Raw genomic sequence first — 21,057 nt, forward strand, 5'->3', positions numbered from 1 at the left:
ATTCAATGGAAGGATCTTACCTATTTACTGAGTTAAATCCAGGTGGAGATTTTTTTTTTTTTGGACAGACAGTCTATTTGGAAAAGAATCAAGTGAAAACAGAGAAGTGCAGAAACATCAGAGCTGTTAAAGTGACAGTTCACACTCAGAAAGATTCACATATAAAATAAGCTGAGATGAAGTACTGCACTGACCTTTGTGTAACGTTTTGTTTATGTTTGTTCTGTAGGACTTTCTGACAGTATGCTGTCCAGAGATTGGAGCCAACCCAAAAACCTTGGGTGTCCTACCCACGACAACAATGGAACAGCTAGCTGAGCAGTGTGCTGCACGCTTCGAACAAGGTAAATATCAGATCCTTTCAGTATTACTTCTATGTCCGGTTTATTGAACCAGCTATCCCCGTGTACTTCCACAACACCGGAGAACCTGCAACAGATAGATGAAAAGAAAAACATGACAAAGCTATTCCAGATCCTCAAAAAGTATTAGACAACTGTTTTCACAGGCATCGTATCACCAGGATGATTTAACTAAAAAAGTTGAGTTGAATAGAATAGACGAAATAAAATTCTAGACTGATTAATGATAAGTCTGACAGGCTGAACCTTTTGGGAAGCATTTTAGTTAAATACAATTTTTGATTTGCACAAGAAAAATGGGAAGTCTAGAGCTGTAAGGAAAGGGAAAACCCAGACCAGTAATATTTAGTTGACAGACCCTGATTTCAGTCTTTATACTCAGCAAGGTTAAACCACATCCTGATTCCACTTCTGCTGGGTGTGTGCTGACTATCAGAATAACTGCTGAGGTTGTTGTTAATTACGATGAGTAATATTTCAGTAGTGTTTATGCTAAGCTGATGTGAAGAACTTGATCTTTGTATGTGACAGTGTCATTATGACTACATTAATACTGTCTGGAGATGACGTTGTGCGTCTTTAATTCTTTAATTCTCAATCCCAGAGTCCTACATGCTCAGTGTGTATAAGGATGGCGTTCACCAGCCCATGGCCCCTACAGAGTTGGCCCTCAGTGTGAAGAACAGCTGCCAACCAGGAGTCTACTGCTTCGTCTATCACCCCATCGGCAAAACCAGCGTCCAGCCGAGCCGCAGCTGCCCCACCGACCCTCCTCCTGCTCCGCCTGCACAGAGCTTCTTCCCAGCGAACATGGAGGCCGTCGGTACGGTGGAGGCAGAGGCAGAAGAGGAGAGTCTGATAAGCTTGTAGCTGCCCTAGCATGGTGGTAACCATGGCAACTACATCACAGTGGTGCCTGCATGAACACAGCAGTGAAACAAAAGTGAAGAGAAGCAAACATTTAGGAATATGTTTTAATCTCAGGTCTCACTTGAAATATTGATCTAGTTGAAATTTCTGTAAAAACACGAACACAAAGCAAGAACGACTGATGTGAAGTAGAGCATGCAGGGGAGCATAAAATACTGTTTTATACGAGCTTAACTCTGACTGGTCTGGTGCTACATGCTGCAAAAATCACCAGAAAAGCAGCGATTAAATAAAATGCGACATAAAAAACTTATTTTGTATCTAAACGTGGGGTCTGGAACCCCAGAAACTGCAGGAGGTGGTGGTTTTATAGAATGTAAAAACACATGTAATGCTAACATACATTTATATATAATCATGTTTATACCGTTTACAACTTACTATACTTGATGCTACTGTCTCTGTTGAAGCTCTTCAAACAGTACTGGACTGGATAATTACTGTTTACTGGATTCAGGATGATGTTAACAGGATGAATCTGTAAAGTCCACCACATTTCCATCAGTTTTACTTTGTGAAAGCAGCTGCTTGAACACCTTCAATGGGGGAAAAAACAACTTTGAAATAATTTGTATTTAAAGCACATGTTTTATATCAGCTAAATGACGAAAAATCCCCAGTAAGCATCATAATGTTTTATTTCACACTCATCTTCTACACAGATACTGACCTTTCTGTAAATAAACACATTACAAGTTGATGCTGCTTCTTGGTTGTGTTGACATTTCTAAAGTAAATGAAATGTAGTGTTTAATGGTGTTACATATATAAAAAAACATACGTATAACTCGTTAATAAGACTGACTTTTGGGTTGCCAGGTTGTGAAAGCTCACCATGAGTGATTGATCACTTTCTGTAGCCATTAAAAGGGCTTCAGAGAATTTCTCATTGTATATTAGAAACATTTACTAATGTATTATTGCCAAATAGAAAGCATAAATACTGACCAAAAGGCTTTTCACAACCTGGAAACAACAAGTTTTTTCTTCTCGGTAGTTTACAATACTTTTCGATATCAAGCCTTATAGAAACCAACAGCAGTTAACAGTGTATGATGTGAAAAGGAGAGACAAAGGCAAGGGAAAGAAGTACTGAGAGAAGAAAATAATTATAGTGAATCTGAAAGAAACATGTCAGTCTTTTACCAGAGTATTGTGTGTTTGTGGGTGCTGATTTGACGGATCAGGAGTTTGATGATGATTCACTTTTACTGGGGTAGACCGTCATGGAAACTTATGCAGCATGTCTAGCCTGTTCTGAAGCAAGTCATGTTCAAGATATCATGTATAAAAGCACGGCCTCTGATCAATCAGTTCTTTTAGAAAGTGGCACGAGTTTGTCAAAAATCCTTGGAGAGCTCTGAGCACAGATACTGAGAGCCTCTGTGGATGAAGAGGTTTTAGAGTCCTTCCTTCCCTGACCAGCCTGGATATGAGATACTCAGCAGGAGGGAACTTAGTCTTTCTTCAGATGTTTTCCTGTTGACTACAAACTACTTAAAAACTGTAGTTTTAGAGACCTTAAAGCAGTATAATAAAAACACAGACTCTTTAGTGATTTGTCCATCCAGCTCTGCAAAGGCCTGCAGACCAATGGAGCTGCTTGTAGTCAAATGGATTAAAAATAAGTCATGGAAGACTGGAGCTCCCTCCACTGAGAATCTCTATTTCTCATATCTGTGCTCATTAGGGAAAGAGAATTGTTGAGTTAGTCCCTAAAGACTCTCTCCTCCCTCAGACACTATCTGTGCACCAAGCTCATCAGAATCTCCAGATATAGTAATGGCATTGTCCTGTAGAATTGATTGGTCAGTAAGCAGTGTTCCTGTATGTGTTGATCTCAAACATAATCCTTTAAAGCAGTTTGGTGTGCAGCTAAAGTTACCATGGCGATGTATCCCAGTGTTATGACCCAACCGCAAAGGTCAGCTGGGTTTAACAAAAAACAACCAGTTGTCGCTGGTTCAGGTAAAGCAATTTATTGCTCAGTGACAAATTTAACATAAAAATGGTCCAACAAAGAAAACAGGGCTGGTGGATGTCGCTGAATCAGAGAACAAAATAAAAAACCTAACAACAACTAACAGAGTTTTTAAACTAGCTAAACAAAAGCAAAGCAACTAAACTCCTTAACCAAACCTGAACACAGTAGTAAGACCCACCACAAACATCAGAAACTAACAAACTAGTGACTAGTGTGCAGGATTAACTAAATCCTTAGGATCCTGATGAGAGTGCAGAAGCAACACCATATCACACCCACCCTCTGTTCACTCCACTGGCTCGTAGTATCCTCCAGAATTCATTATTCTCATTCATCAGTGCATTCACGGCAACGCTTCAGAATACCTTAAAGAACTCATGTATCATCAATCATCAAAAAGAAACCTCCGCACAAATAACTATCACCTCCTCCACCTACCACAACCAAACTCCGGACCATGGAGACAGAGCCTTCACCTCAGCTGCCCCTCACATCTGGAACTCCTTCCCTGAGCACCTGAGAGCTCCACAGACAGTGAATGTTTTTTTTAATTAAATATGCCATTGAATTTTCTATTTTTTATTGTCATTTAACCTGATTGTTTTGTTTTTGTCCTTTTAATATCTTCAATGTTGCAATTGGAGATTTTGCCTAAATGAAAAATGCATTACAGATAAAATATATTATTATTTACTGTAAATAAAACTAGTGCCACAAAACACACATTTCCAACGAAGCACACGACGCCAATCAGCACCCTCAGTGGCTACGAAACACATAAACACGCAAGTAGCTTCTCACCTAGATAGTCAGCTGGTAACAGAAGCAGTCCTCACTAAGACTTGAGAACCTTTCACTGAATTAGCAGCCACTAACAGAAGCTTCACTTCCAGGTAGCCACCCATCAGTGACTACAAAGGCTACAGAATGTACAGAAGATACAAATTGACACAAAGGGACACAAAGGCACAAAATGGCACCAGGGCAAACTGGTCATATTAAATCATAGCCACCTCAATTGAGAGTTTGGTTGTGGATTTATCCTCTCCAGGCGTGATGATGGCTGCAACCGGTTGGATGAAGGTGGAGGGAACTGGATGGTGGTCCAATCAGACGGGTCAGGAGGCGGGGAGAACAAAGGCTGGAGTGCAGATCTTCAGCTCCAAACTCATTAGTTGAGATGACTGTAGTGATGGTGAAATCGAAGCTTCATGAAGCAATGAACCACTTTGACACATCTGCTTCAAGAATGACACATTGCTTCGAAGCATTTGACACAACCAAAAGAGTGACATCTGCTGGTCCTGTGTCAGCACTGCATCTAAGTGAAAAAAACTGAAAAAGCCTCAGGATTGCTTGTCTCACACTGCTTTTTACTTGCAATAAATTTTTTAAAAACGTTATATATGTGTTTGTGTGCATATATGTGTAGTGTGTTTTTATGAATGCATGTGTGTTGTGTATGTGTGAATCTATGCATATGTATCTGTGTGTTATTTAATGTATTTAATGCAACTAGATATATCTAAACTAAACTCTAACTAAATGTATACTCTCCTTAACTTCTCTCAAAATGACAAATGGCAAATGCGCTAGCGTGATCTCCTCCTCTCAGAAACCCACAATTTGAGTGAATCAGACCCCTTTAAAGATCTGGACAGATTGAAATGCCCGACCCCTTCAAAGTTCACGCGAACCACCGCGACACGCAATGTGACGTAACGAGGCCTCGCTCTCGATAGTCACGTGATTGTGGGCGTGCTGAAGCAGGGATCGAAACACCGTCTCTGGAGCTTCAAAAGCTCGGCACTGTCGAGCAAACTGGCTCAAGCGTAGCATCACTAGATGACTGGCAGCTGGGGTTCTGTAGAGGCTCTCAAACCAGTCAAGCCTACACAGGTCATCTGGGGGCGGCATGGCTCAGTGGGTAGAGTGGCCGTCTTGTAACTGGAAGGTTGCCGGTTTGATCCTCGGCCCGTCGAGCTCATGTCGAGGTGTCCCTGAGCAAGACACCTAACCCCTATTTGCTCCTGATGGGTTGTGGTTAGCACCTTGCATGGCAGCTCCCACCATCAGTGTGTGAATGTGTGTGTGAATGGGTAAATGTGACATGTCATCATGTAAAGCGCTTTGGATAAAAGCAATCACACAATCACCTTTGACCGGAACACCCAATAAGAAATAGACCACTTCTGTAACCCTGTACACCCACAGTTAAAACTGAAGTTACCTCACTAACCCTAAGTCCTGCTCCATAGTACTGCCTCAGAATGCAGTTCACTGATTGGCTGGACACTAGCCAGATTCTACCACCATTACAGCTATGACTTTCCTTGACACGGTTGCTATTTGAGGGATGTGTTCTTTGCTTCACTTTTGTCACCTTAAAGTCTTTGGATTCTAGAGCTCAGTTTCCCAGAAATGAAGCCTAGCCCTAGACTCAACACTTTCATATACAAATGATGCGAAAGATACAAATAAAGCTACACAAAAAGGATGTTATAGATAGTTATATGTCAAAGAGACAGAGCTGCTGACATGAACACCTCAAAATCTCAAATACAGAATAACTCCAGTCAGAGGGCAGTTTTACCACCAGGAACATCTATAAAACTGGGCACATGAATGAGTCTCAGTGTCTGCTCTGGCCATAACGCTATCAGTATGCTTCAAATTCAGTGCTTTTTAGATCAATGATTTTCAGAGACAGCGACACTTCATTTGACAATCGTTGTCCAGTCTTTTGAAAAGTAACCATTAGCAACACCATAAATAACCTATGAACACAGACATACATTTAAAAATAATTCAAACACGTGTTTTCACTTTGTCATTCTAAAGCTGAGTGTAGACTGATTAAATCTACATCACAATAAAGTTTTCAGAATGTGAAGTGTGTCTGAATACTTTCTGAATCCTCTGGTTATGACGCAGCAACAGACAGTATTGGTGGAGCGCGCTGATATCAGGGGAGTCAACAAGTTAAAAACCACCAAACACCATGATTCACTAACATTTCTCCACAATGTGATCATCGTCTAAATGTCATTTCCATCTGATGAATCCATAAATGAATCAGTGACGGGGACACAGATGGACGTCCGCAGTATTTCTGATCAGACCATACAGTATGTAATGTGAGGTGACTCAGGCTTTGTGTCTGAAGCTTGTTATCCTCTGTAAAATCCGAGCTGAGGAGCCATTGTTAGGGCCAGCTGCTTCCTGTCTGCAGGTCATTATTTCCAACAACATCCATAATGAGGTCCTTAAATGGGGACGAGCTTCCTGTCTGCTAAACCAGCTCTGCAGAATCTCCGACATTTTGTCTTGTTTCTGCTCCTGCATACTCTGACCCAGGGGCAAAGCACCAAATATACATGTTTCAGTGGATGCATCCACTTCGGAGATGAAAGGGTTCTTGACACTGACATGCTAACAAGGTGTCCTTATGCAACAGTGACGGCTGACTTCCACAGACACAAGTGTCAACAAACTGTTATTTATTTAAGATTCCACCATTGAGACTAACAGAGAAGTCAGAGGAGTTTTAGTTAAGCTGACATCTCCAGGAAATGTTTACAGTACAACACTATGCTACTCATATACTACTTGAAGTATGAAGTCAAAAAATCTCTAATGTCTGCAGAAGTGCTTTGCTTGCCTGGAAGAGAATGGTGTCCAATGGTGATGCAAATGGCAGGATGGGACTGAAATGTTAAACAAGATGGCACTGAAATGATGGGCAGCAGTGGAGAAGAAGGTTGTATGAATTTAACCCCTGCTACAGTCTAACCTTTAAACAGTGAAGCTAACCCTTAGTTTACTGTGAAGTGTCCTTCAAACGTGTATTAACAGTGTAGTGGAACTAATTATCAGCTTAGGTCTGACTTTGGCTTTTACATCCCACTATGTGCTTAGAATTCAAAAGTTTAAAAATTAAATATATTGCCTGTCCAAGAAAGAAGTCACACACAATAATATTTCATTGGACCACCTTTAGCTTTGAGAACAGCACGCATTCACTGCGGTATCGTTCTGAAAAGCTTCTGCAGTGTCACAGCATTTATTTCTGTCCAGACACGCATTAATTTTTCACCAAGATCTTAGACTGATGATGGGAGAGTCGGACCGCTGCACAAATTCTTCGCCAGAACATCCCAAAGATCCTTAGCCCGATCTGGACTCTGTGGAGGACAATCCATCTCATGATCCCTGATCCACTCAGTGTGACCCCATGAATCCATTCAGTATCTTCAGGTATCAGTTGACCTCATTCTTTAGGAACATAACATTGCTGAACCTGACCAACCCCAGATCATAACTCTAACCCCCACAGGCTGGTAGACACTAGCCATGATGAGGGCTTCACTTCATCCACCTCTCTTCTTACCCTGATGCCCCATCACTCTGGAACAGGGTAAACCTGGACTCATCAGACCACATTTGTTCCTGGAAGATGAAGGTTCTCCACTGTCCTTCAGGTTTTAATGATGCGTTGGACTGTTCTTAACCTGATTTTAGCAGTTTAATCTCCTTAGTTGTTTTCTTTGCTTGATGTAGGCCAATAATTTGACCATTCTGAAACAGATTAACATCTTCTCCATGACCACAGGATGTCTTCCAACATGGTTGTTTAAGAAATGAGAAGCTCCTCACTGCATCAGCTAGGGTTAAAGAAGTTGTTGTCATCACTGCGGTAATTATCCAATGGAAGGATGTGACCTATTTGCTTAGTTAAATCCAGGTGGCATCTTTTTAGGATAGGCAGTGTACTAAAGTCTCTTTCTTATGCATTCTGTCTCACAAAATAGGGACTGGACCCAAGCAGAGAACCATGCTACCGAGGCTGAGTTGGATAGAAAGGAGCTTTATTGCTGGGAGCAGGTGGTGATGGTGGTCAGAGAAGCCGGGGGGATGCGTACGGGAGGGAGTGGTGGAGTGAATCCGGGTCTGGGGCTCCAGAGCCGGGGATCAGCAGCCGCTGTAGTTCCGAGGTGGGGGACAGAGTGCGGCGGCAGATGGAAGGATCCCTGGCGGCCGGAGGAAGGCGGAGGATGGAGAACCAGCAGAGGAACAGATGCCGGAGGGGAAGGAAGCCAGACACTGACAATCCGGGATGCAGAGGCAGACGGTGGAACCAGGAAGGAGCAGGCGGAACCGGGGATGCAGGTGGGGAGCCGAGGAGGGGAGTCGGGCAGAACACGGCAGGCGGAGGTCTGGACAGCTGGATTCTAGTGAGGCAGAAGAGAGACAACGTTAGTTGTGCTTTAATCGCAGCGAAGAATCACCAAGGCCAGAGAGCGACTGACTGGTGTGTCGAGTACAACAATCTGGCGGAGAGTGGAGAGATGAACCGGTCTTTTATTGCCACAGGAGTAATCACAGGAACGAGCTCCAGCTGTCCAGACTCCAGGGAAGCGGCTGATTGCCTGAGTGGAGACAGCCATGTGGCTGCACTCCACTCAGTGCAGCACTGGAGGGAGAGAGTGAGAGAGAGAGAGGGAAAGAGGGAGAGCGGAAGAGAGGGAGAGAAAGGTGGGAAACAGATGGGAAAAGGGTTTTGGGATGCCAGGTGGGGGAGGAACGGGGGTGAGGAGGGAGCCCTGACAGTAACCCCCCCCCCTCAACGGGCGCCTCCTGGCGCCCCACGAGGCCAATCTGGATGGTCATGGTGGAAGTCTCTAATCAGGTACGGGTCCAGGATCCGGTTCCGAGGAACCCAGGTTCATTCCTCTGGGCCATAGCCCTCCCAGTCCACCAGATATTGCAGGCCCCTACCCCGGCGGCGGACGTCTAGGAGGCGGGAAACGGTGTATATGGGATCACCATCCATAAGCCGGGGGGTGGAGGGGCCGGAACTGGAGGGGCCAGCGGGCTTTCCTGAACCGGTTTTAACTGGGAGACATGGAACGTGGGATGGGATGTCTGAGGCGAACTGTGGAGGGGTTGATGATTTTGATGATTTCAAACGGGCCAATGAACCGGGGGGACAATTTTTTGGAGGGGACGCAGACGGGCAAATCCTTGGCGCGTAGCCAGACCTGCTGACCGGGCACGTAGATCGGCGCCTCAGTCCGGTGTTGCTTGGTCTGGTCTTGGGTATAACGAGATGCACGGAGGAGGGCGGCGCGAGCTTGTTGACAGGTGCGGGTGCACCGATGGAGATGAGCCTCCACCGATGGCACTGCGATTTCTCCCTCCCAGTCCAGGAAGAGCGGTGGTTGGTAGCCGTAGGCACAGTGGAACGTAGACAGACCAGTGGTGGCGCTGGGGAGGGTGTTGTGGGCATACTCCACCCAGGGGAGTTGCGAGCTCCAGGAGCTGGGGTTCCTCAATGTAATACACCGGAGTGACCATTACTTTGAGGGTGGAACGCAGAGGAGAGGCTGACCTTGGCCCCCAGAGCAGCGCAAAAAGCACGCCAGACCTGTGACGTGAACTGGGGCCCTCAGTCAGAAACAATGTCCAGGGGAATACCATGAGCGCGGAAGACATGGGCCACCAGAAGGTCAGCAGTCTCACGGGCTGAGGGTAGCGGGTAGCGGGATGAAGTGAGCGTATTTGGAGAATCGGTCCACGATGGTCAGAATGGTGGTCATTCCCCATGATGGGGGCAAGCCGGTCACAAAGTCCAGAGAGATATGGGACCAAGGTCGACAGGGAATGGGTAGGGGGTGGAGGAGTCCAGGTGTGGGCTGGTTCGAGGTCTTGCTCTGGGTGCAGACGGAGCAGGCTGAGATGTAATTTCGGCAGTCACAGGTCATGGTAGCCACCAGAACCTCCGGCGGAGAACCGCCAGCGTCCTGGACACCCCTGGGTGGCACGACACCTAGCTGGAGTGGGCCCAGCGGAGGATGTCCGGGTGGAAGGCCTCTGGGAACAAATAGTGTTCCTGGGGGACCGCCTTCTGGGAAGACCTGATTCTGCTGAGCACGGCAGACGGTGATCTCTATGTCGCAAGTGAGGCAAGCCAAGTGGCCCGGGGACAGGATGGGCTCAGGACTTTCTGGGGAGCTCTCTTTGGAGCTGATGCGGGACAGGGCGTCAGGTTTACCATTGCGGGATCTGGGACAATAAGACAGGGTAAACTGGGAGCGGTCGAAGAAAAGTGCCCACCTGGCTTGCCTCGGGTTCAAACGTTTGGCCGTTTGCAGGTACTGAAGATTTTTGTGGTTGGTCCACACCAGGAACAGTAGTTCGGCCCCCTCCAGCCAGTGCCTCCACTCCTCCAGCGCCAGCTTAACGGCCAAGAGCTCACGGTTCCCCACGTCATAATTCCTCTCAGCCGGGGAGAGCTTGCGGGAGAAAAAGGCACATGGGTGGAGCTTGTCATCTCCGCTGGCGCGCTGCGACAGCACCGCCCCCACTCCGGTGTCCAAGGCATCGACCTCGAAGATGAATTGGCGGCTGAGGTCTGGCTGCACGAGGATGGGGGCGCACATGAAGTGGGCCTTTAGTGTTTGGAAGGCGGAGTGTGTGGCAGGGGACCAGAGGAATTTGCGGGAGGTGGATGTGAGTGCGGTCAGGGGGGCTGCGATTTGGCTGTAATTTTGTATGAAGCGGCGGTAGAATTTGGCGAAGCCCAGGAACCGCTGAAGTTGTTTGCGGTCCCCTGACTCCGGCCAATCCTCCACCACCGCTATCTTGGCTGGGTCCATCCTGATCTTCCCTGCAGCGATGATGTAACCCAAGAAGGACACCGTCGACACATGGAACGTGCACATTTCCGCCTTCACAAAGAGGCGGTTTTCTAGAAGGCGCTCCAGCACTTGTCTCATGTGCCAACGGTGCTCCTCCAGGCTGCGGGAGAAGATCAGGATGTCATCTAGGTACACGAACACAAACCGATTCAGGAAATCCCGCAGGACGTCATTGACGAGATGCTGGAAGACAGTGGGGGCATTGGTTAGCCCGAAGGGCATCACCAGATTCTCAAAATGGCCAAGGGGGGTGTTAAACGCCGTCTTCCATTCATCCCCCTCCCGAATCTGTACCAGGTGATAAGCGTTATGGAGGTCTAATTTGGAAAATGTGGTAGCCCCATGGAGGGGGTGAAAGCCAAATTTATCAGAGGAAGTGGATATTTGTTCCGGATGGTGATCTTGTTCAGACCCCGGTAGTCCACGCAGGATCGCAGTCCGCCATCCTTCTTTCCGACGAAGAAGAACCCCGCCCCGACCGGAGATGTAGATGGGCGGATCAGACCAGCAGCCAGAGAGTCTCTGATATATTCTTCCATAGTGGCCCGTTCAGGCTTGGACAGATTATAGAGCCTCCCGCTGGGTGGGGGGGCATCTTTTAGTAGGTCTATGGCACAGTCATAGGGTTGATGAGGAGGCAGGGACAGAGCCTGGTCTTTGTCAAAGGCCGGGGTGAGGTCGTGGTATTCGGAGGGAACGCCGGACAGATCAGGAGGTGTGGGCAGGCAGGAGGCGTGGGACTACCGGGGGCTGGGGCAGGTGGCATGACAGGCAGGGCTCCAGGTTAAGATTTTGCCGAAGGACCAGTCTATGTGGGGATTATGTAATTGGAGCCAGGGGAATCCTAGGACCAAGGGGGTGTGCAGGTTGGGCAGAGAACAAAACGTGATAGACTCGGTATGGTTACCTGAGGTACGGATGGTGATGGGTGTGGTCTGGGTCTTAACCTGGGCGAGGCGTAGGCCGTTCAAGCCTACGTGTGGCTGCACTCCACTCAGTGCAGCGCTGGAGAGAGAGAGAGAGAGAGAGGGAAAGAGGGAGAGTGGAAGAGAGGGAGAGAAAGGGGGAAACAGATGGGAAAAGTGTTTTGGGATGCCAGGTGGGGGAGGAACGGGGGTGAGGAGGGAGCCCTGACATTCTGTTTGCTTTAAAGTTTTGAAAACCCTTGAAAACATCTGTTTGGGATGTTTGGCAGCTCAGACGCCAGCTCATCTCTCCTCATTTATAAACTAGTCTACTCTACACAATGGCAGGCTGTAATTCAGTCATACATTTTCAAACTGATCCATTCATCAGTTTATTTTCTTTATACTGCCTTGACCTGTGGAGGGCTGGAGTCTATCCCAGCTGACTTAGGATGGAGTAAAGGCTCACCTGGACAGGTCACAGGACTACACATAGAGAAAGACAACCAAGCACACAAACAACCACCAAACTGGAACACAACACTCTGGAAGCATGAATCTGTACTTTGCTTGATTCTTTGTCATCAGTAAACTGCATTTTCATTTCATTCCAAACACCAGATAGACATGTTTACAAGGTAAAGAAAAAAGAAAAAAGTTATCACAGATATTTTTAAAGAATTCTTGAGATGTACCTTTAGATCTGGTGTTTTCCTTAGTTCCTCTGTTCCCTTGTTCTCTCTTCCTGTCTGTGCTTGTGTTGGTGTGTTTGAGTGATTCTTTCTGCTTTTGTATTTTTGACTAACCTTGTTTTTGCTGAGCTCCAGATCCACTACTCATCCCATCTGCTACCTCCTCTCTGACTCTGACTGTCCTTTTAGCGGCACAGCCAAACCCCAGACTGAAACCTCACACAACATCAGCTTAGAGATGTGAAGATGGCAGATTTGAAGTACGTCACAAACGACTCCAATCCAGTGTAATGAAGCTAGACAGGATCTGTCAGGAAGAATGAGGCACTCTGTCCAAATCAAGGTTTGGCACTGTTGTAGAGATTTACTAAAGAGGACTGGAAATTGCAGCTGGTTCCAAATGGGATCCTACAGAGTACTGAATTAAGGGTTTGAATATTTATGTAAATGAGAATTTTTGTTTTAAAAATAAATTCTTTAAACATGTTTCCACTTTGAATTATTGGGTCATGGTTAGGGTTTGGTGAAGGAAGACTGAATACTTTCTGAAGTGACAGCACATATTATATTTATATGCAAATAGAATATAAATATAGATGTCTTTATATATACAGTGAACCCTTGCTATAACGCGGTTCACCTTTCACGGCTTCGCTGTTTCACGGATTTTTTTTAGTGCATTGTGTTCTGCATCCTGATTGGCTAAGGGACTGACCAACATGAACAGTCTCCTCTGCCATACAGGCCAGCGCTGCCTGCTGTGGAATGCTGGATCATTTCTCTCCTTGGTCTAGTGAGACACCCTGAAAGACGGAGCTGACGGAGCAGCCTTATTCTTTTGCCACTGGACAGTGGACGTGGTCCCCAGCCGTCTCTGGCCACCGCAGCCGCGCTCCCCAGGATAAGAGCGCCGGCGCGAGCCTTCCCCACCCTCGACTGCTCCAATTGATTCAGCCGGGCCCACTCTCTGAGGCAAGAGTACCGCCGCGGCGTCCACCTGGCTGCAGCTGCAGCGCTCCCCCAAGTGCAGTATTGTATAATAACTGTAAAAAATAAAGCTGACTACTTCACGGATTTCGCCTATCGCGAGTTCCTTTTGGAACGTAACCCCCGTGATAAACGAGGGTTCACTGTACACTACAATTTAAAGATCTAGACATACCAAAATGACCAAGTCTGCATGTTTATAGCACTTTTGGGTTACTCATAGCATATTTCAGTGTTTGCCGACCATTAAGTGAAACTTGTGATTCAGTGTCTTTCTCAAAGAAACTCTGACATTCAGATGGTTCACGGAGCCTTATGATTAGTGAACAAGTAGCTTTTCTTTATTTTTATTATGTTATATCTACAATATACATCCAGTGAGTCCGACTACACAAACACTGATTCACAAATCAGTCTGAAGATAGAGAACCTTGAGTTTGAAAGCTCTGGACAAGGGCTTCTCCTGTTCAGTCCTGAAGGCCATAGTACCTACCATCTGCAGCGGAATTAGCCAGTTAGCTCCACTCAAAAAAGACGGCCATCACGTTCATCAAGACATAAGGAAAGCTAACATTAGCTGCTAGCAACTGCTGAAGATTAACAACAAAAAGTAAACCTGGGGGAAACAACTGACGTTCCCACGAACTGCTGTAATGATAACAATAAGGCCAAATGTGGTGCAGATGACAGATATCTCCACACAAATCACTTTACTAAAAGTCACCATTTCCTCAGAGAACTGCACAGAAGGCCAGTGGGACAAAGAGGGCAAAATATACTGACCTAAGAGGAATGCCAAAGAAATGGGTGGTGAGGAGGGTGAGAACATGTGGAAATGGGATGTACTTGGAGGCCAGTCTCCCTGCAGGAGAGACGACCAAGGCAGCAGAGGAGGCTTCAAGGTGGAGAGGCGTGGGTGGTGTTGAGCTACCTGGAGCTTGGTCAGCCTTTCAGCACCATTAGCTAACACAATGTAGCATTAGAACACAGGAGTGATGGTTTCTAGAAATGTTCCTCTGTACCCCTATGGAGATATTCCATTAAAAATCAGCTGTTTCCAGCTAGAATACTCATTTACCACATTAACAATGTCTACACTGGATTTATCATTCATTTAGTGTTATCTTCATTCATTTCATGTTATCTTCATTGAAAAAAACAACTGCTGAGGACATTTCTAAGTGACCTCAAACCTTTGAATGGTAATGTATGTTAAAGTGATCATATGTCTTTCTTTATTTTGTGGTCATAGACTGTTTTGTTGTCACCAGTTCAGTCCAGATTGGTTATTTCAGGACAAATTGACTATTTATGTCACATGGTTTTGTTTTGTCCATCATTATAACAATAGACGTTAGGATAAATATTTCTCAGGTTCCATAAAAACCTTTCTTTGCTTTCATCCATTCATGCGCCTCAGCTATGAATGGACAGCAGCACGTATATACACACCAGCACTATAATGATTTTCAGTAATAAGATGCAGGCTCTCCACAACAGCACTGTGACTAAGAGTCTTTGAAACAGGACACTAACAAGCTAGCTAACACTTCCACAAGGATTCTCCTCTTGCACGCTAAACTCGGAGTCGGATTGATCTGGTGAAGGGTGTATACGCTTGAGTATATGTGTGGGTGGTTTAGGGGGATGGGGGGTAAAAGCACTCCATTCCAGGGTATATAAGTATGCAAGACAAAACACGGGTGATTTTCATCCAACATCGTCCTGCACACAGCCCAGCAGAAACAACACAAGAGGACAAGTGGAAATCTGAGTTTTTACCCAAACTTCTTTCTATTTAGAGGAAACAAACACATTTCAAAAGCTGACAGAAGCTGCAACAAAGAAAGCACCTTTTAGCACAAAGTCCTGTGGTGGTGGTTCATCTGGGTAGATCTGTGGGACAGCTGACCTCCAACCTGAACACCAGCCTGAAGCTGTTCGCTGCTACTGACAGAAAAACACTTCAGCCTGAGGAGCAGGTAAGAAATCATCACATTACTAGGCAACATTAAAAAAGTTTTTAAAGTTATTTGTTGAATAAAGCCACTGTTCTTTTCAGCGTGGGTGCATGTTAGTTTATCAGTAAATCATTTTAGTGACTACACAGGGTTATATTTTGCTTGTATAACAATTTTCAAAGTAAAAAAAAAAAAACACAAAGAAGAAAAACTAAATTCTTAGTTGTCTGCATGAAGGAGCTGCTGGATGCCCAAACATTTCCAGTGTCTTTAAATTCCACTTTTTTTCTTTATTTTTTCAAAATGATGCTAAACAATGTCATTGGACACAGAAGCATGATGAAATATTTTGATTTACTCAGCATTATACACATGGTATAAATAAATCAGTGTAAAAATAAAGGAGTTACATGACTGCACACGTTCCAACACCAGTCCAGAAACTGCAGTCAGTATTTATTGCCTTAGACTTCGTACAATTAAAGGTTCTTATGAAGACTTTCTATTAATTAATGAACATTTTGATTGTTAATGAATAAATGAAATAAATGAAAATACATAGAGATATTCTGCTAAGTTTTATCAGTTTAGAATTAAATACAGAAAAACAAAGTCTATTTTTGATGTGATTTTATTGTTCCATTTGTGATAGTTAAATACAAAGAGCTCTCAACATGTCAAATAAAATAAAGCACACAAACAGTAAAGACAGTTATTAGTGTTATTAGTCTGTGTCAATCAGAGGGAAAGGCACAAGAAAAGACAATCCTCCAGGTACCGGATCACTGGCATAAAGTCGCATTCTTTCCTTCATTTATACTCACGAGGTCGCAACAATAAAAACTACCTGAGATAGTAAACCAGCAGATTATGTTTGGATCATGAAGTTATTGCTCAAGATTTGTTTTTATTTTCTGTATTTCAGGATGTCTGAGCTTCCCGTTATTTCCCGCATGTCCTTCCTGCTGCTTTGCATTCTGGGTATGACCTTGGTGACATCTGGCTTCCCTCAGCCTCGACTACCTGTCAGGTGATTCTAAATCTTTAAAGGTTTTTGGTACACAGATTCTAAGTGACAAATAGATCAGTTACATAATCTGTCAGACCAACGGAACAAGCATTTGGTTTTTCCTTCTGACTGTGTTTAACTCATTTAAACATTCCTACATAATTTCATTCAAAATGTAGCACATTTCATATCTTCTGTAGCTCCAGTTTAAAAAATAAATCAGTTCTGTTTTTTGATTCCAGAAGTCCTGATGATTCAGAGGAAGCTAAACGGGACGACTGGGATGTCCTCTTCCCTTCTATCTCGCTCCGTGACTGGAGCATCCACATGATGCCAGCACCCAGCCTCAGAGCAGCAGCCAATAGTAAGCTGCTGAGGGAGGCGTGGCTCTTCGACCCGGAGAGGGCCAAGGGCAGGTAACTGTTCACCTGGAATCATAATCAAACTAGAATAAAACTCAGAGAGCAGGACTCCAACTAGGCTGTTCAGTCGATGTAGGATTCCTGACGGATGAAAACGTTAAAAAGTTGTTAGTCGGTTCTTGAGTAAAGTTGTGAACAGACAGACAGACCAAGACCGATCATCACTTAACTCTGCTGTTACTAAACTATACTGTATCCTCTTGCCAAAGGTTTGGGCTTTTTAAATGTGCGTATTAAATGCCCTGGAAAACATGCATATTATATATATTGGCTCTGCAGTGTCATATTAAAATAAATACATTTTTTCTTCTAATTTATTCCTCAAATGTTCTCCAGTTGTGACTCCTGACTGAGAGTGAACATGTGAAATGAATTTTTGTTTCTCATGTAGTTAAATATTCTAAATATGAAGTCACATCCAGGTGATGCTTAACACAAACATTTTAAATGATCTGCTTCTAAAGTGCAGTAATTACCACGCCAGATTACTGATGATAATACATAAAATAAACTTTAAAATAATAATAATAATTTAAAAAGTTAATGGATGTGTATCACTGTTGGTTCATGGATTTCGTTTTTTTACTGTTTCACTGTTTCTCATCTTCATGCTAATTTAATCAGCTGCTCACATTTAATGAGATACGGACCTTCTCATCTGAAATACTCTGAAAGAAAGGAGGGAAATTTTCAGTAACATCAATAAAAGTATTTGTTTAAACTGCAGTCTCTGAGAAAATCAGGCCTTTGAGGTGACGTTGGAAGCAACAGCAAAGTTAATCAGTTTCATCATGAATTTCAACAGAGCAGATTCAGCAGAAGTGAAAAAAATACATTTTTAGTAATTGATGGAATGAAACTGAGTACATTCACTCAAGTACTGTACTTTAGCACATTTAATGTACTTGTGCTATCACAAGTCTTTTCTTTTCAGGTGATTTTCCACCCTGTCAGAGGAAATCATTTTTAATGTTACTATAAACTATATACACTGCTCAAAAAAATTAAAGGAACACTTTTTAATCTAAGTATTGCATCAAAGCAGTGAAACATGTGGGATACTGATCTGGTCAAGTAAGTAACTGAGGGACTTTCTAGTCAGTTTCAGCTGCTTTGGTGTTCATAAAATTAACAACAGATGCACTAACAATGAGACAACCCGCAAAACAAGAATGAGTTTACAGGTGAAGGCCACTGACATTTTTTTCCTTCCAAATTTTTTCTGACTGTTTTTCACTAGTTTTGCATTTGGCTAGGCTAAGTGTCACATCTGGTAGCATGAGGCGATACCTGGACCCTACAGAGGTTCCACAGACAGTCCAACTCCTCCAGGATGGCACATCAATGTGTGCCATTGCCAGAAGGTTTGCTGTGTCTCCCAGCACATTCTCAAGTGTATGGAGTAGATTCCAGGAGACAGGCAGTTAGTCTGGGAGAGCTTGACAGGGCTGTCAAAGGTCCTCACCGATCAGCAGGACAGCTATCTGCTCCTTTGTGCAAGGAGGAACAGGATGAGCACTGCAATAGCTCTACAAAATGACCTCCAGCAGACCACTGGTGTGAATGTCTCTGATCAAACAATCAGAAAGAGATGTAATGAGAGTGGTCTGAGGGCCCAGCGTCCTCTACTGCCCGCTGTGCTCGCTGACTGGCACCGTGGAGCTCGGCTGGCAACACAGGAATTTGCAAGTCCACCACTGGTGCCCTGTGCTTTTCACAGATGAGAGCAGGTTCACCCTGAGCGCATGTGACAGGCATGGAAGGGTCTGGAGAAGCCGTGGAGAACGTTATTTTGGTGGTGGGTCAGTGGTGGTGTGGGGAGGCATATCCATGGAGGGACGCACAGACCTCTACAGGCTGGACAATGGCATTCTGACTGCCTTTAGGTATCAGGATGAAATCCTTTGACCCATTGTCAGACCCTACATTGGTGCAGTGGTCCTGGATTCCTTCTGGTGCACGACAAAGCCCAGTCTTATGTGGTAAGAGAACTCATGCAGTTCCTGGAGGATGAAGGAACTGATACCATTAGCTGGCCCCCACGCTCACCTGACCTGAATCCAATAGAACACCTTTGGAACATTATGTGTTGTTCAGTCCGACACCAGTTTGCTCCTCAGACTGACCAGGAGCTCAGCGATGCCCTGGTCCAGTTCTGGGAGGAGATACCCCAGGACACCATCTGTCGTCTCATTCAGAGCTTGTCCCGGCATCGTCAGTCATGCATACAAGCACATGAAGGCCATAAAACTACTGAATACCATTTTGAGTTGCTGCCAAGGAATTTCAGTAAGATGGACTAGCCTGCCACATCAGTTTTTCACTTTGATTTTGGGGTGTCTTGAATTTAGCCCTCCTGGGGGGTTGATAATTTTCATTCCCATCAAACAATGTGGCACTTTTCATTCCTAACACATTATCCAGTCCATATCAATGTAAATATCCAGTTTGTTTTTCCCCGTATTGAAATATGATGTATTTTCAAAGTGTTCCTTTAATTTTTTTGAGCAGTGTAGATGTTTTCACATAAAACATATGAAAAGCACACAAAATATGATGTTTAACTTGTAATTTAAAAACCCAACAGTTCATGCCAGTTGTTTATATCTTAATTATTGCAATAATGTTACAGTTTCGTCACCGGACAGTCCTTCCTCCCACAGTCCACAAACATGCTGAGGTTAATTGGTGATCATAAACTGTCTGTAGGTGTGAATGTGAGTGTGATTGTTTGTCTCTATGTGTAGCCCTGTGACAGACTGTGACCTGTCCAGGTGAACCTTCAGCTGGGATAGAATCCAGCCCCCCATGACACTAAGGAGGATTAAATGTTGTCTAGATAATGAAGTTTATTTAATATTTTCAGTATTTGTACAGTGGGCTGAAACCAAACAAGCACTGACTAGATGTCACTTCAAGCTTTGTGTAGTTGTGATGGTATTTCTGACTATTTTCCTCATTTGATTAAACCAAACAATTTGATTAAAATCAACAAATTAGTCCATATATATATATATATATATATATATATATATATATATATATATATATATATATATATATATATATATAAATAAGTATTATTATATATTGCTCGATTTTTACTGCATTTTTATTGTATTTTTTCTATATTTTTGCTCTATCTTACTGTATTTTCTGACACTACCGTTGAAAAGTTTGGGATCTCTTAGAAATATTTATGAATTGGTGTACAATTTCCGAATGAGCTCCACTTTAATCAACAATGTCAATAAAATTCTGCTTAAACTTTAATCAAGTAACAAAACAGTGTAACAGCCATAAGGAACACTGTACTGCTTTTGTTCTTAAACTTTAAATACATTTTCATGATTACAATACAATTGATTACAAGGACTTTTACTGAAGGAACATTTTAAATGCAGAAGTTTTAAAGTATGTTTACAGTGTGGACCTCAGTACGTCTTTCCCCAGTGACTCCAGTAATAAACGTATTAGTGTGGATGTGTGGTACCGGTCTGGCTTGATTCTGGATTCACTAATCTCCTGGACTCTGTGTGAACCTGTGCAGTGTGGACGGGCTGTGGCCGTCTGAGTGGTCGTCTGAGGGAGCCGGTCTGATGAAGAGGAACATGGTGGTGGCTGATGATGCCGCCTTCAGAGAGAAAAGTAAACTCCTCACCTCCATGGAGAGACAGAAGTGGCTCAACTCCTACATGCAGAAACTCCTGGTGGTTAATTCTTCGTGATAATTCAGTTGTTATAACGTTTTCCATCGGTTCTGACCAGCTCTCTAAACCCTGCTGGAAAAAAAAAAGATCTGAGGGGGTTTTCAGCTGGTCAACAGTAAAACAGAAGATAGTTTAGGCATTAAAAGTTACTGACTGTATTTCTATTTCCTGTACAGTTTTATTCCTTCACTGTTCAAAACTGTAAATAAGTTACTGATTTCCCATCAGATGGTTAGAAGAACGACAGATTTTTGTTGAAATCTGACGTGAGCTTGTTAAGTCCTACTGAAATCATTTGGTGACATTTATTTTGATGAATTAATAAAGATGCAAATGATGTTTTTGACGTCTGTAGCTCCTTTTTGACTTCAGACAACAGGAGTTGTATCAGAATA

General features: G+C 44.0%; 2 protein-coding genes across 3 annotated transcripts in view; both read left to right on the forward strand.

Annotated features, from left to right (window-relative positions):
* The window catches only part of rin3 (Ras and Rab interactor 3), a 31,574-nt gene extending 29,582 nt beyond the window's left edge, over positions 1-1,992 (forward strand). For both annotated transcript variants that reach the window (XM_051951015.1, XM_051951017.1), the window contains 2 exons: positions 230-344; positions 967-1,992. In XM_051951015.1, the coding sequence (XP_051806975.1) occupies positions 230-344; positions 967-1,232 (381 nt within the window). In that variant the 3' untranslated portion in view covers positions 1,233-1,992. The remainder of the gene's footprint in view (positions 1-229; positions 345-966) is intronic.
* A 13,272-nt stretch (positions 1,993-15,264) lies between these two features.
* pth2 (parathyroid hormone 2) lies at positions 15,265-21,008 on the forward strand. Its single transcript, XM_022192513.2, has 4 exons — positions 15,265-15,542; positions 16,447-16,551; positions 16,773-16,946; positions 20,503-21,008. Exons 2-4 carry the CDS (start codon positions 16,448-16,450, stop codon positions 20,678-20,680), a joined length of 456 nt encoding a protein of 151 aa, XP_022048205.1. The 5' UTR covers positions 15,265-15,542; position 16,447; the 3' UTR covers positions 20,681-21,008.
* The last annotated feature ends 49 nt before the right edge of the window (positions 21,009-21,057 follow it).

The sequence above is a fragment of the Acanthochromis polyacanthus genome, chromosome 1 (assembly GCF_021347895.1).
Source record: "Acanthochromis polyacanthus isolate Apoly-LR-REF ecotype Palm Island chromosome 1, KAUST_Apoly_ChrSc, whole genome shotgun sequence".
Classification (NCBI taxonomy): Eukaryota; Metazoa; Chordata; class Actinopteri; family Pomacentridae; genus Acanthochromis; species Acanthochromis polyacanthus.